General features: G+C 39.9%; 1 protein-coding gene across 2 annotated transcripts; it reads left to right on the top strand.

Moving 5' to 3' along the window:
* The first annotated feature begins 7,625 nt into the window (after positions 1 to 7,625).
* Positions 7,626 to 14,561, top strand: LOC119743458 (COA8 family protein CBG23705, mitochondrial-like). Of its 2 annotated transcripts, none has more exons than XM_038219866.1 (4): positions 7,626 to 7,808; positions 10,981 to 11,238; positions 13,104 to 13,167; positions 13,617 to 14,560. In XM_038219866.1, exons 1-4 carry the CDS (start codon positions 7,698 to 7,700, stop codon positions 13,781 to 13,783), a joined length of 600 nt encoding a protein of 199 aa, XP_038075794.1. In that variant the 5' UTR covers positions 7,626 to 7,697; the 3' UTR covers positions 13,784 to 14,560. The 2 variants fall into 2 exon arrangements, with proteins under 2 accessions (XP_038075794.1, XP_038075795.1); XM_038219867.1 differs by lacking the exon at positions 7,626 to 7,808 and adding an exon at positions 9,588 to 9,624 and having other exon boundaries at positions 13,617 to 14,561.
* Positions 14,562 to 14,790: the final 229 nt, after the last annotated feature.

Genomic DNA, 14,790 nt, shown 5'->3' with positions numbered 1-14,790 from the left:
GTCTTTTTACGATATTTAATCTCTTGATCCGAAGAGCAATCGTCCACGATAAACAGCGTGGCAACACCTTCGAATATTTTCCTGTAAAAATCGATCGCTTCGTTGAGCGTCATCTTGTACAATTCCGGATCGCAGAGGTATACCTCGGGATCTGCTTGAATCCACTTTCTTTCGATGTACGTTTTGTTTTTAAAAATGGTAGGGCAAATGATGACTATCGCTTCAAATGTATTTTTATAGTCTGACTCTAACAGATCCAAAATCCATTTGGTTTTACCCGAATTTGTTTTGCCGACGATTAAAGCGCAATGCGGTTGTGTCATTTTAACTTAACAGAGATTTAAAATTTCCGTCTTCCAAGTTTAATTGAGCATCCATGACCAAAAAGACGTACATCGTGAGGTCACCTTGGCTTTCGGCTTCTCTGTTAAATTGAACGTTGATGCCTCCTCCGTCTCCGAGTTTCCTACCGGATCCGTGAGCGGAATTGTCGTCGTTACTTCTAAAATCGAGCCACAGACCGTACTTGTTTTTTAGATAGTCTCCGAGGTCACAACCCGTCAAATTTAAGTCTTTAGCTACTCCGCGCCCGCTTTCGGTATCGCTGTCTCCAAAGAACTTGTTAATTTCGTTCCAGTGTTGATATTGAAACATGCCTTGACTGTAGAGTTGATTGGGTTTACCTTCTACAGTCACCGATGTTTTGGTTAGTTTTGGATTATAAAATCGCTGCGGGCTTTTTTCCGTGGGATCTTTAAACAAAAACAAAATACCCTTGAGACTCCTGATGGGTTGATTGACGCTGACGTTCCAAAGCGTGTCCGATTTGTTGACGGATCTAACTTCTAGCGAGTGGATTTTATCAAACAGATATTGCATTAACCCCTTGTGTTTATTTCTGATGGTGATAGCTAGGTCTCTGTTGGTCACCACTTCGTATTCGAGAGACAAGTCTGAGACACTGTACATCGCCGCCGTATCTGAACTGTTGACTACTTTTTCGTGATCGTTAAACTTTATCTCGTACGTCAGAGGTTGTTTTAAACCGCTGGGGTAAAAAGTGTGATGCGAAGTCAGTATGTCAATGTCTAGGGGAATACAATATCTATTACCATAGGCATCCGCGATAGCCTGATCTTTACCGTTGTTGGCGCCCGCGTTAGCATCATTTGCCCCCGTTCTTAGTTTAGACACGTTTTCTTTTTCTATGCCCGAGTACGCCATGTTTCGAGTTGCCGAGCTGTTGATCCAATTGTCTTTAAAGTTGTGATACACGTCGGCGTTACGATAACTTACGATTTCGTGACCTTGAAGTCTGACGCTGATTTCGCTGACTAAATTTCTGGCCAAATTGCTAAAAATGGTTCTATTGTTGTCGCTTTCAGCGTCGAGTTCTAAACTAAAAGCTAGTTTACAAGTGTCAGGTACGATCACGTCGTCTACGCCCAATTGAGGAAACTTAACTCTCAGCGTTTGCCCCGCCGATATACTACTAGGATTGTGGGTAATGACCACCTCTTTTCTCTCACCCTTGATAGATCTGGGTATTTTTAATAGCCTGCTGGGATTGAGCTTTTTTCCGTACGCATTCATTTTATTTATACGAGTTTTAAATTTAAAGGTATCTGTAAGCCAAGAAGCCCACCAATAGCGTTCCTCCCGCGATAAACACCAGTTCTTTTTCTATTTGTTGGTCGCTAGGCTCGTAAAAATCTTCGAGTTTGGGTTCGCGGGGTAACTCGACGTTTTCTCCGGTCATTTCGTTGTAGTAACGCAACGCTTGGTCTACGTTGGAAAATGTTTGTTTAGAAACATTTTGTTTGTTGAGAAAATCGAGTCGTTTCGTTCGTTCTTGTTGCCACTGATATCTGGCGGCAGAGAGTTGTTCTGTCGCTAAATCGTGTCTCTTACGCTCTTCGCTGCCATCATCCCTTAGACTTGAAAATAAAAAGTTTGAACCCGAAAAAGCTAAGGCGTTTATGATCGCACCTCCAACCATCATTACAACAGCTGACGCCATCTATTTAATGTATAAAGCCTTTTAAATTATTATTATAGTAAATGATGGATAAACTTCAAAAACTGTATTATAGCCCGAGCGGTTATTGGAGAGGTGAAAGCGCCGTCGACCATTTACACGATAAAACCAAATTCGATAAAAAGGTAATCAGAGATTGGCTTAAAAAACAAGCGATATGGCAAATTTATCTACCGGGTCCTGCGTATGTACCCAGGCCTACGAGTACTTCGCGAGAGTTTGAAACACCAAACGACTTTCACCAAATGGATGTGCTATACCTACCCTATGATAAAGTAAAACGCAAGACTTATAAATACGCTTTGACGGTTGTCGACGTTGCGAGTCGATACCACGAAGCAGAACCTTTGGTTTCTAAAACGGCGGATTCCACCCAAGATGCTATCGTCAGGATTTACGCGAGATCACCTTTGAGTTACCCTAAAACGTTGAGAGTAGATGCCGGTACCGAATTTAAAGGTGCATTTAAAAAATGGATGGCTTCAAAAAACGTCGAGATTATCGTCGGCGAACCCGGAAACCACCGGTCGCAGGGTATCGTAGAAACTGACTGTTTGGTCATCAGTACGCTCAAGAAATGTTAAATCCCGAGAGTAGAAACACGCAATGGGTCGAGCGATTACCCAGCGTGATCAAAGCTATAAACGATGAAACGACGAGATTAATAGCTAAAGCACCGTCAGAGGCGGTTAAACTAGAACAGGTCCGGCAATCGCCGGCTAACCCCGTTAAAACAAAAGAGCAACAATTACCGCAAGACGCAATGGTTAGATATTTATATTACCCGGGTGAGCAAGAGGATGGAACCTCGAGAAGAGCCACGGATCCCATTTGGAGCGTAGACATTTATAACGTGGAAAAAAGAACGAGTCAATTTAAAATGATTAACGGTAAAAAAGTCACGACGGGTCCTACTCTTTATTACCTTCAAAACGGCCCAAAAAGGAGTTTTGTGAGACAAGAGCTTCAAGTCGTACCCGAGGACACGCAATTACCGCCTAATTAATATCTAGATTGCGGTGACCATAAGCGAGCGTGTATATACCGTCCGGTAAAATGTACCTCTTTGTGTCCAACGGACTCAACGACAATTTATCTAGCGATATGGTGTAAAGGATGTGTTTTTCAGATCGAATTTGAGTCATCGTTTCTGTTTTAGATTTATTTTTAAAGATGCAGTCGTAGTAGTGTTGGTGTTTTAATTTTTTGTCAGTGACCGATTTTGTGACCCCCTTGGCTTTTTTAAGAGTGATGTTGTTGTCATCCGCTAAAATCGAGTACATCTTAGGTCTTACGCAAACGGCTTCTTGAATGACCTTACCTCCAAACTCGTCTTTAAATTTACCGATCACTTTCTTATTGGTTGGATCGTATAACTCGTGATCCAGATTGTAATTCGAAAAGTCGTAGTGTCGCCCGTGAGATTGCATGTCTTTGTATATGTCATCCGTGTAAACGACAATCAACAGACTGTCCGTATCCGTATACATCAACCTGATTTGATCTCCGTACTTGTCTTTCAATCGGTTGTAATAAAAATCGTACATCAGCGTCTTTGAGAGATCTAAGATGCTCACTCCGCAGTAAATGGGTTTGTTTAACACGGTTGTCGTTTTATATGTTTCGACAAACGACAGGTCACATTCTGGAAACGGCGTTGTTGTTTTATAGCTCGGTTTTTGAATTATTTTTTTGTATTTTTCTTGATCGCTCTCGTTATTGTCTCTCAGTAGGTAACCGTCTATTCGATTTCTAACGTTTTCCATCGTCTTACCAAACACGCTGTTATTCATCAGTTTAAAAAAGTCTTTCTCAAAATCAGAAGACGCTTTTGTTCGGAGTTGCGTGTTTTTATCGATGTAAGATTTCATCCAAGGCGCTTGTTTAAATTTTAACACGCGATGTACCTTTTTTAATTTCAAGCCGAGTTTGAGATACATCTGCAACGTAACGTAGTGCAACACGTATTTTTGTTTTGGATTAAGCGTACACGTTAATTTTTGTACGTCGCTACTAGGTTCGGTATCCAATAAGTCATTTTGATAATCAGACATCCAAGCTTGGGGTACGACCATATTTTCGGGCGCTAGGGGATAATCGTTATGCTTGGTGTGTAGATCGTGCGGGTAATCGAGGTCTACTTCAAAAAAATAACCGGTGTTGGACGTTTTCTTCAGCGTTAATATTCTTTCTTCGGTAAACGGTTTCGAGGGTGTCCATTTAAAATCGCTGTACGGTAGATATTGACTCATAGCCCAACCGTACAGATTGTTGGCATCCAGATAAGCGATATAACTCGAGGGTTTGTTTGAATCGTAGTCATCGAGATATTGATTATTTGCTTTGTGATGTCTCATTCCACCCACGCTCGATATGCCTCCTCGTTTTGCTTTTTCAAAAAATAAATGTTTGTCTACGTCTTGCAATAGTTCGAGTTTAACTTCCGAGTGTTTTAATAGAGCATCCCACGACAATCCGGGTGCGGTAAAATAATTGGCTGGATCTAGCCCGTAGTTTGTAATACACGTTCTTCTAAAGTTTTCAAATACGCCTGCAAGTAATAACGTATCGGTAGTCACGTACAAGTCGTGATATTCTCCTAGATTTTGTATATTAAACTCGTTCCACACGCGTTGAGCTCTGTCGTAGTCTTGTTGCGATATATGTTCGTCTTTTAGTCTGCTGTAAAACTTGCCGATGGGTGGTAGGCTGGTCTCTTGAAACTTGTCAAACGAGTTCATATATTCGTAGGGATAAATTCCTTTATGTAATAGTAAGTCAGGATGTTTAAAATGGTTTTTGAGTAGCTGAAACGACTCTTTTGGGCAAGCTTTCACTAATTTATCCAACGATGATGCCATAAAACTTAACGAGTCTAAAAATCGTAGATTTCCTATCGAAAACGAAATATACTTTTCTGAATTTTTAGCGATCACTTGTATTTCTGTTTGGCTATCGTATTCTGTCATTCCCTGCATGATTAAATGCGCGTCGTAATTTTGTAAATTGTGAAAAAAGACTGGTATCGGTGTACAACCGGGTTTAATTTGTAGTTTGAGGTTACAATAAGCGTGTGCAGCACCCCTATATTTACCAGTGACGTGGCAGTGATCTCTCACCTTTCTAAATGTGTTGATTCTCTTTTTACAGTCGAGACATTTAGACTCGGTAAATCCTTTTTTGTTTTTGCACTGATATTCTTTTATTTGTTTTATCGTCTTGGGTTCCCTGGGTTTCTGGCACAGACGTGTTTGTTGTATCGTGATGGTCTTTAGCTCGCTCGTTAAATTTCATGGTTTGGGGTTTTTCAAATATGCAATTAATATCGCTTTGTAATTGTAACAGCGTTGTTATAAATCTAGTTGAAGCGTCTTTGTCTCTATAAGTCTCTTGATACACATTTTTACCGTCGCATCGGACGACAACTAGCGAATAACCGCTAGCTTTGTGAACGTTAATCTTTTTTGTGTTTGTCTCTTTGTCTGAGTGAGTAGGTTTAGATGTCAGTGTCTGTTTGGGTGTTGTTGTTGTTTGTAGTATGGATTCAAAGTCAGCATAAATGACAAATGGTGCTTTTTGTTTGTGCCTATAGTTTTTAAATTCTAATATCGGTACGTCTCTTTCGCCTGGTTGCCCGTCTATGTATTTTGGTTTACCCATAGGAAATACAATCTTTGATGGATGTGCATCTATACCCTTACAATCGGCGATATGTCTGTCTAATTTGTTTTGATTGGTAAAATGACATAGACATCTTCGACAAAAATATTTCTTACATTTATGTTTCGTAACGTCATACATCAACCTCGTAAAATATTTTATCCAACAATAGTGATGCTTGTCACCTTTAGAAATCAAAAGCAGATCGATCTCTTTTGCCCCGTAGTTTTTAGACACGTATAATGGATATATCTCACCCTCATAACCATATACGTTTATCGATAAATTATTTTGTCTTTCTATCTTGGGTATCTGATCGACCGGTGTCGGAAAGTCAACGCCTTTAAAACTGAGTCCGTCGTCTTTGGTGTATACAACAGGTTCTTCTTTATGAATTTTATATTTAGGATTATTTCTTATTTGATTTTTTACTTTATCTGTATACAACCCAAGAGCAGCTCTCAAACACCATCTCAAACACTCGTCGTCTTTGTTTTTGATGTTTATCATCGCCTGTTTAATTTTAAGATGTTCGGGTAGGTTTATGTAAGAACTACCTCTCGCTGGATTATATCTGTTGATGTTGATGTATAACGCCATTATCTTTTTTAAAACCCAACCCGATCCTTGATTCGTATACCTTTCATCCTTTTTGAATAGCTCTTCGATCTCTTCTCTTAAAACCTGTTTTATTTGACTTTGATTTAAAACGGCTTTCGGCTTGCTATAATGAATAGCTTCGATCGTTTCGATCGTACCATCCGGTTTGGTTTTTTCGTATTTTATTTTGATTGTGAGCTCCATTTTTAAACCTCTCAGCTCTCTCAATTCAGACTTGATTTTATTGACTATTTGTTCCTTGTGCGAATCAAAAAACTTGATTAAATCGTGGTTATAAAGTCTGGGGTTTAATTCCCAGTTTCTGTAGTAATTTCTAAACCTTCTCGTTTCTCTAAAAGCTGACTCTGTAAAGTATTCGGGTTGTCTGTATGTTTTAATCGCCGAGATTAAATCTTTTTTCAAAAATCGTCCTTTATAACCCGTCGGTACGTATTCTAGATTTTGTTCGTCTACAATCTGTTTGAGCTCATAAAGTTTCTTTTTCCTCAAGTTTTTAAATTTACTTTCATAATGTTTTATCCCCTCGATGTAGACTTTACGAGTAAAAAAAACATTTTCATTGTGCGGTATATTATACCGCTGCACGTAATCACGCAGCGTGGCTTTGTTCCATTTAGAATATCCTTTGACGGTCGGTCTGAACATATTACTCTCCATTTATTATAGGAAATATAATATTTTTTTTTTCTCATTTTTTTTGGAGGTCAGACTTTGGATTTATAAGCAATCAGACTCACCTCATTTTAGCGACGACAGATTTTTAATTTTTTTTTGGCTCCCAAACCCGACGTCAGATTTTTTTTTTTTTTTTTTTCTCCCAAACCCGACGTCAGATTTTTTTTTTTTTTTTTTTTTCTCCCAAACCCGACGTCAGATTTTTTATTTTTTTATTTTTTTTTTTCTCCCAAACCCGACGTCGGATTTTTTATTTTTTTTTTTTTTTTTTTTTTTTAATTGAGATCGGGGCATTCCCCTATTTTTTTAAAATCGAGAGCGGCGTGCCCAGGCTCGCCGCAGATTTTTTCCATTTTGGTCCCGTACCCCCGCCTTCCTTACTACTGTTTAATTTTTAAAAATCGTGTTTTCGTAACTCACGCCGTGCTCGTGCTGCGACGAATTGACTCTGTTTTTACCCCAGACACCGCATACAAAAAACAAACGCTAATGTAAAGCATATCCAAGGCACCACACTATTCCTCATTTGCATACGTGTGCAAAAATCGTGCACATATGCAAATGATCCAATACCAGGGTGAGAGAGCAGGTAGTGATGGGCGCGTACTGTTCGACACCCTGGGAACGAGGTTGCCATGTACCATTTGTGCATGCATGCAGTACACACGTACACGCTGACGTCGCGCGCGCATACGTGTGCGCCATGCTGCACGTACGGAAGGGGAGAAGTTCTGTTTGTATTTTTAAAGAAATAATAGCTTTTCATTTCCACCTGAAGCCTAGATATCAATGTAGTCTTGTAGCCCAATGTCAGGTGAGAGTGACGTTAGTTAGGCTTCATCTATATCTTGTACATTAGTAGGGTAATCGTGCAGGGAAAGAAAGTAGAGCGGTTGTGTACAAACTCTATGGAGAGTCAAGAACATTTTTAAAAATTAAAGATAGTGGATATTTTGCCGGAGGTAATGACGGCAAACTAACGTTTACTAAAGGTTTGCCGGCGGCAATCCATATCAACAGAGGGCGCTGTACTCTTTAAGATAGGGCTGAATTATAAGATGTATTAAATTCCCACCAGAAGTTCCCACCAGAACTGCAGAAGTCAAGAACATTTTTAAAAATTAAAGATAGTGCCTAGTGGATATTTTGCCGGAGGTAATGACGGCAAACTAACGTTTACTAAAGGTTTGCCAGCGGCAATCCAACTAACCGCTCTGCTTTCTTTCCGCAGTGCGTTTATCTTCAACATATGAAGGCAGCACTAAGTCAAGAAGGAAGAAGAAGTTGTGTAGCACATTTGGTGTAGTGGTCATGGTGGTTAAGCGTGGTTTTGTGAGCGGGATGACTCGGGTTCGATTCCGATCCCCGCCACATTTTTAAGGTTTTTATTCCCATCCCCAAATAAATAAGAATATTATTCTTTTATTATTTTAACATGTCTCAAACATTTTATTGCAAAGTATGACATTTTGTTTTTCAGATTTGTGGCTCTGGAGGATTTTTTTTAAAGGGAAATAAAGTCCGAAATTATAAAATGGTCTGAATCCCATCTTGTGAATACGAGGTTACAACGATAATATTGGCATGGAGCCAGACTAAAATTTGTCACCGGAAAATGTTTAAGTAAAAAAAAACAGTAACTGCGCATGTTCAGTGCATATCCGGCAAACTAACGTTTACTAAAGGTTTGCCGTCTCCGGCAAAATATCCACTGCCAAAATTAAAGTATTTCTTAATAACAGGCTAATTGGAAATGTTTCTTAGTCCGAGATTTATCATATGTCATTTAAAATTTTGGCAATGACTGACCTTCATTGAGATGATACTTTGATAGGGTAATTAACAGGAGTATTTGACCACTTAGCCCATATGGAGGAAGCCCTAAGCTGAGGGCAGGGGGGGGGGGGGGATCCACTCCCCCACCAATTTTTCTTTTCGTGATACCCTTGGTAAAAAATATTTTGCCGACCCGAGCTTTCCTGACTTTTTAGCCTCGAGTCTTGCGCATCTTTTGATACCAAAAAGAAAAAATTCCGACCATGGTTACCGCGCAGCGAAAAATACAACTGAATGTACCTATATATATGTCGTGTACACAAAGCAGAATTACCATTGGTGCATATGAATAAATAATTAGCCGATAATTCCAAAACCCTTTAACCTATATTAATAAATACCTTGGAGAGTTGATGGTTTCTGATTGGTCGAGACTCGATCACGTGGCCGGTCATTAACGGTGATAATGGACCGGCTTCAAAGATCAAGCGAATAAATGGCCCCTGAACCAGCATTGATCAAGCCCCGTTCAGCCCAATGCAAGCCAATGATTGGTCAAAATATAGTAACAGTCCTGCGGTAGCTTTTAACAATTGAGCACTGCACATGCGCTCAACCCCCATCGCGTGAGACTGACGCGCGCGTACGCAACACAGTTGCTAGGGATGCGTGCGTGTACGACATCGTACAGCAGTGCAGTATATACTGAGGATGTTTACGACGAAAGCGTAGATCTACGATTTATTTTCTTTGAAACACTTCACCCACCGACATATTTACCTTTCCTAAACCAAGCATCTTTGTAATTCCGGACACAAGGAATGTGTAAACGAGATTTCAGCTTCCTCCATCAGGTAAAGATATGAAAACATTGTTGTAATTTGTTTCGCTACGGCAGCAGTTTCTGTTGAGTTTACGTCGTTATAGCTGTTAAGCTAAAATATGGCCCATGAACATGAACACAAAAAAGTCTGGAAATATCGCCGGAAAAAAGTCACAAAATTGGAGCATTTTAACTGTTTATTTCGTTATAAAGGTATTTATTAATGGGAATAACAGTGTGAGGATCTGGTCTTCACTGCGTGATAATGACCGGGTGTGGGGGTGACCGCTGTTAATGGACCTCGACTTCGTCTCGGTCCATTAACAGCGGTCACCCCCACACCCGGTCATTATCACGCAGTGAAGACCGGCTCCTCACACTGTTATTCCCTTAGTCATGACATTTCTTGGGTATGTTCACATTAGGCGAAATAATAAAAACAAATGTCATTAGCGGCCTGCCTTTTTGAAAAAAAGGAAGCGGGAGGCCCTTTTTTCCCCCCTCCTTTTTAAAATGGCTGCCATTGGACTCAGGAAATGACATAACAGCTTTAGATGGGCTAGATGCAACAGATAAAGAGGCCAAAATGATGTCACTGTTGAAAATTTATCATTTTTTCGGTAAAAAAAAAGAAAAAAAGAGGCGGCCTCCAAAAAGGAAGCGGGCGGGGACAGGACACTAAACATTTATTTTAAAAAACTTCCCCTTAAAGGGAAAATACAACATTTGCAAACATCAAAAAATAAAACTACCAAATCATTTTGAAATACCTTGCTGGACTGTTAGTGAATGACAGTGTAAAGCATCCTGTAAAATCATGGCACCTGGTATACTGACATTTTCAAGAAAAGTGGTATTTTTTTATCAATTTCCAACGCTGGTCGGCCGACCAGCATTGGAAAAAAACTGGCTTTTTTTCAAATACTGGCCCCAATTGACCATCGCACTTGTTTGCAATCGATTACACACCTATGAACGGGTACAAGCCAGCTAGACTGGTTCCCTGACCTTACAATTCACCAATATATGTAAACTGCTCTGTTTCTTCTTATATGTAGTCAGGGAACCAGACTACAGGAAAATGATTGTTTTTCTTGGTTTTTATAGCATTTTCGAACCCAAAACCTCAACATAGTCAGTGTAACTATATTTGCTATATATTTCTAACCCCCCAATTCCATCCATTTCTGATAATTACAGCAAAAGCAAATGATGTATATTCCCTTTAAGTTGTTCTATGCATGAACCGTCACTCAGTGGCCGGGATCTGAGGGGGGACGGAATGCGCATGACCACACCCCCTGGATCCCCCGGAGTACATGTATCCACATTACATTACCATAAGCCAAACATGTAATAACTAACGTGTTACAATTTTATTTTCCAGCTATTTTCTTCAGATTCAACAGCCAGCACTGAAAACGCCCAGGATGAGTCCAAAGCTCAGGAATACAGGACAGAGCCACCGCACCACCCGGACCGAGACTGGATTGGTCCGGTCGACAAGCGGTCCAATCTTCGGCAAATCCGCTTCGCTCAGCCACAGGACGAAACGGTCGGGGAAAGGAAACACAGAGAGATGAGGGAAGAGATTTACGAGTGGAACCACGCCTTCTGGGCTAAGCACAACCAGAACTTCATTGAGGTGAGAACAAAATTAACGAGTGATGCGGGCCCCACTAGTCCTATAGCCCCATAAATGTGGCCAATTTACAGGACTATCTCCGTAAATAAAGGCCACACTTCCACCATGAACAAAAACATGTCGAACTTTGTCAAATTTTGATTTTCACATTTAGGCTTAGTTTGTAGTTTATTTTTGCTTTAGAAGCATACTCACCCCCTTTATAGGCTAATCAGAAAGTGCTTCCTTTTTCAGATGTCTATTTTTCGTGAAATTTCCAGATTCGTTTGCACACGTTTGCGTATCAAAATTTCAACATGAAATTTCACGAAAATTAGACATCTGAAAAAGGCAGCACCTTCCGATTAGCCTATAAAGAGGGTGAGTATGCTTCTGAAGCAAAAAAACCCTACAAACTAAGCCTAAATGTGAAAATCAAAATTTGACAAAGTTCGAAATGTTTTTGTACATGGTGGAAGTGTGGCCTTTATTTACGGAGGTAGTCCAGTAAATTGGCCACATTTATGGGGTTATCCACATCCAATTGTGCGTTGCAATGCCCATTGAAAATCTTGCTAAATGCAAATTGCAGTTTTAGGGTTTTAGGAGCTTCAGCGCTTGCGCTCTCGTTATTTCTTACACAGTGTTCCCAAGTGAGGTATCAAATTGAACTGGACAGTTTCCGTGACAAATGGTGCACTTCAGATTTTTTGTTCACTGAGAAATGTCCAAACAAGGATGATTATAAAAACTGCTTAGTTTCTTTTTAAGCCAGGTGGAAGAAGCACTGATTTCAGAGGGTGAAATTATGCACACAAACTGCACCAACAGAAGAGCACATAGAATGCACTTACCTGGCAGAACTTTTTCACACAAAAACACGGTAAACTCCCTGTGAAATTATTCTTTCTGGCATGCTGTCATTTTGAAGAAAACAATAAAAGAAGGTCTTTTCCAAAGATGCGTCTGAAGATGCATTTTTGGGAAATTTCAGTCAGCAGTTCGTTTTTAATTCGGCGAAGCCGTGAATGGGTGCGCCCAAGCGTTGACATGATGCACCTGCGCGCAGTTGCTAGTTTTCTGTTGGTTCAGTGCGTTACATCGGGTAGCTGCAATCAGCTGAATGAGAACGTCTCCCGGATGCTGATTTCAGGCGCAATTCAAAACACGACTCTGCAACTTTTAAATTGAAATCGAGATCATAGCATATTATTTTCTCGCAACATACAGCATTCACTGAGCTAAAAGTTAATCAGATTAGTTGTTAAGCACCCTTCTTTTGTTTTTTGAGCACCTTTGTTGCTTCAAACGAAAAAAATGCACAAATTACAAAGATATACTGTACCTTTAACCCCTGCCCCATGATGTTTCTACCAATCAAAGCCATTACTATACAAGCAAATTTCTGACAAAAGTCTTATGTGCATGCACTTGGCATGGCGTTCGTGTCTTGTATTACGCTCGAGGACAGACACACAAAGGGAGAACAAAAGATCCTTTCAGTCCTCTAACGACGGTGCTTTTGTTCGAAACTGTCCTCGATCGTACGTTTACATGCTTAGTCTATGGGAAAGTGTTGAAGTACAGGGACAAAGGGAAACACAATAGGTTGTCCTCAGGCGTATAGTAAAACACGACTGTGCACACTTGTGTGTGTATGTGTGTGTGTGGAGGGGGGGGGGAGGAGGTGGTATAAACGCATGTGTTGCTGCCCACTTGAAAAGTGGGCGGGGCTTATGAGGAAATCCAGAATGGTCTATTGAACATTGATGATAAGCATCACAAATACCCAGACAAGGTTTCAGTGGTATGTGTCAAGTGAATCATCAGTATGTATGTACATGTAGTCTAGATTTAATGTTCATACATTACGTTTTCTCTGGCAGGCCAAAGAACGTTTTGTTAAAGAAGCACTCGGCACTAAAGGAGTTGGCCTCTTGGATGAAGATGGTAATTTCATTTTTTTAATTTACAAATCCTGTATTAAGTGTGATAAATCTTAAAGTGATTATGTTATTAAAAAGAAGGCACCGCAACATTTATGCCATTATTTCAAGCATCTTATCTCTAGTAATGTAAGAAGTATTTTTTTTTAGTTGCTTTTTGCTTTTGGTCCGTCCAGTGACTGATGAGTTATTGATCTGGCTTGCATAAGAGAGCCAAAGTTTTGGGGGTATTTTGTGTATGAGACGCACTAAATGGGTTCATGTTAAAGTTTAATCTCACACTTTTACATCTAATTTCACTTTCCAAAACCAAAGTCTATTTCGTGTACTGCTCATTATAATTTGTGTGCCCATGTTTTCAAATTTTAATGTTAATCTCAACTTTCTCATTGCACTGTTGAACTGTCCAATGTATTTCCAACTTTTTGAAAATAATTTTTTTTTTTACCCTAGGGGCAAAGCGAGTGTTGAGTGCAGATGAAATGGCCAAGTTCTACAGGGAATTCCTACAAGACAACCGGCATACACTCAAGCTATACAACCGGGAATGGTACCGAAGAAATACCGCCCTCTTGTGGCCGGCATGCAAGATTGCTATTCAGAGACTGTTTAGGAGGTGACCCCATATGGATCAACAGGAATTTGCTTTCAACAGTAAATACAAGAACCCTCCAGAGTTGTAATGTTAAAAAAATGGATGGTTACGGTGTTCGACTCATGAGCCATGGGTTCGAACCCTGACGGGGAACATGGTGCTTGTGTTCTTGTGCAAGGCCTTTTACTACAATTGTCCTCTCTTCACCCAGGAGTATAAATGGGTACCTGTGAAGGTAGAGACCAAATTGCGCTGATCTCGAGCTGCTGCAGAAAAGTGGTCTCATTCCTGATAAACAGGGATGATAATGGTAAAGCACTTTGACACCTTAGGTATAAAGTGCTATATAAGCACCACATTATTATTGTTAGTATTAAAAATGGAAGGCTCCAATTTTGTAAGGATGGTTTCGAACACCAAGTTTTGCAAGATTCCCAACCGTATAGTGGAATTCAAAGTGAATTTTAACAAATCCAGATTTTAGTCCCACCACTAGTTGCAACACTTGATCATGTTGAGCAATGACGTGCAGTCATGCCTGTATACTTGTGTCCATGTACATGTATGGTTGCTTGGGACAGGTCATGACGTCAGTTTTCATAATGAATGGATGAGATCAAGCTATTTCTTTGATGAAAAACAAGTGGATGAATTGTTGCTGGATATCACAAAATGAGTTGTAAGGAGATCTTTGCAACTCCTTGTTTTAAAGGGAATGTACATCATTGGTTTTTGATGTAATTTTCAGAAATGAACTATTTGAGGGGTTAGTATATATAGATCAAATATTGTTACACTGACATTTTTGAAGTTTTGTGTTCGAAAAGGTTGGAAAAACCAAGAAAAACAAAAATGTTTAAGTAGTCTGGTTCCCTGACTCCACAAAAGATAAAATGGATCAATTTATAGATGATGGAAAATTGTAAGGTACGGGAACCAGTCTAGCTGGCCTGCACCCGTTCATGAAACATGTTACCAATAGCAAACAAAATTTGGACTGAAAATATGGTTAATTTGGAGCAGTAGTTGAAA

Source organism: Patiria miniata, unplaced genomic scaffold, assembly GCF_015706575.1.
Source record: "Patiria miniata isolate m_02_andy unplaced genomic scaffold, ASM1570657v1 HiC_scaffold_6, whole genome shotgun sequence".
Lineage (NCBI taxonomy): Eukaryota > Metazoa > Echinodermata > Asteroidea > Valvatida > Asterinidae > Patiria > Patiria miniata.
The sequence above is the reverse complement of the archived record's forward strand: the minus strand, read 5'-3'. Positions and strand labels throughout refer to the sequence as shown.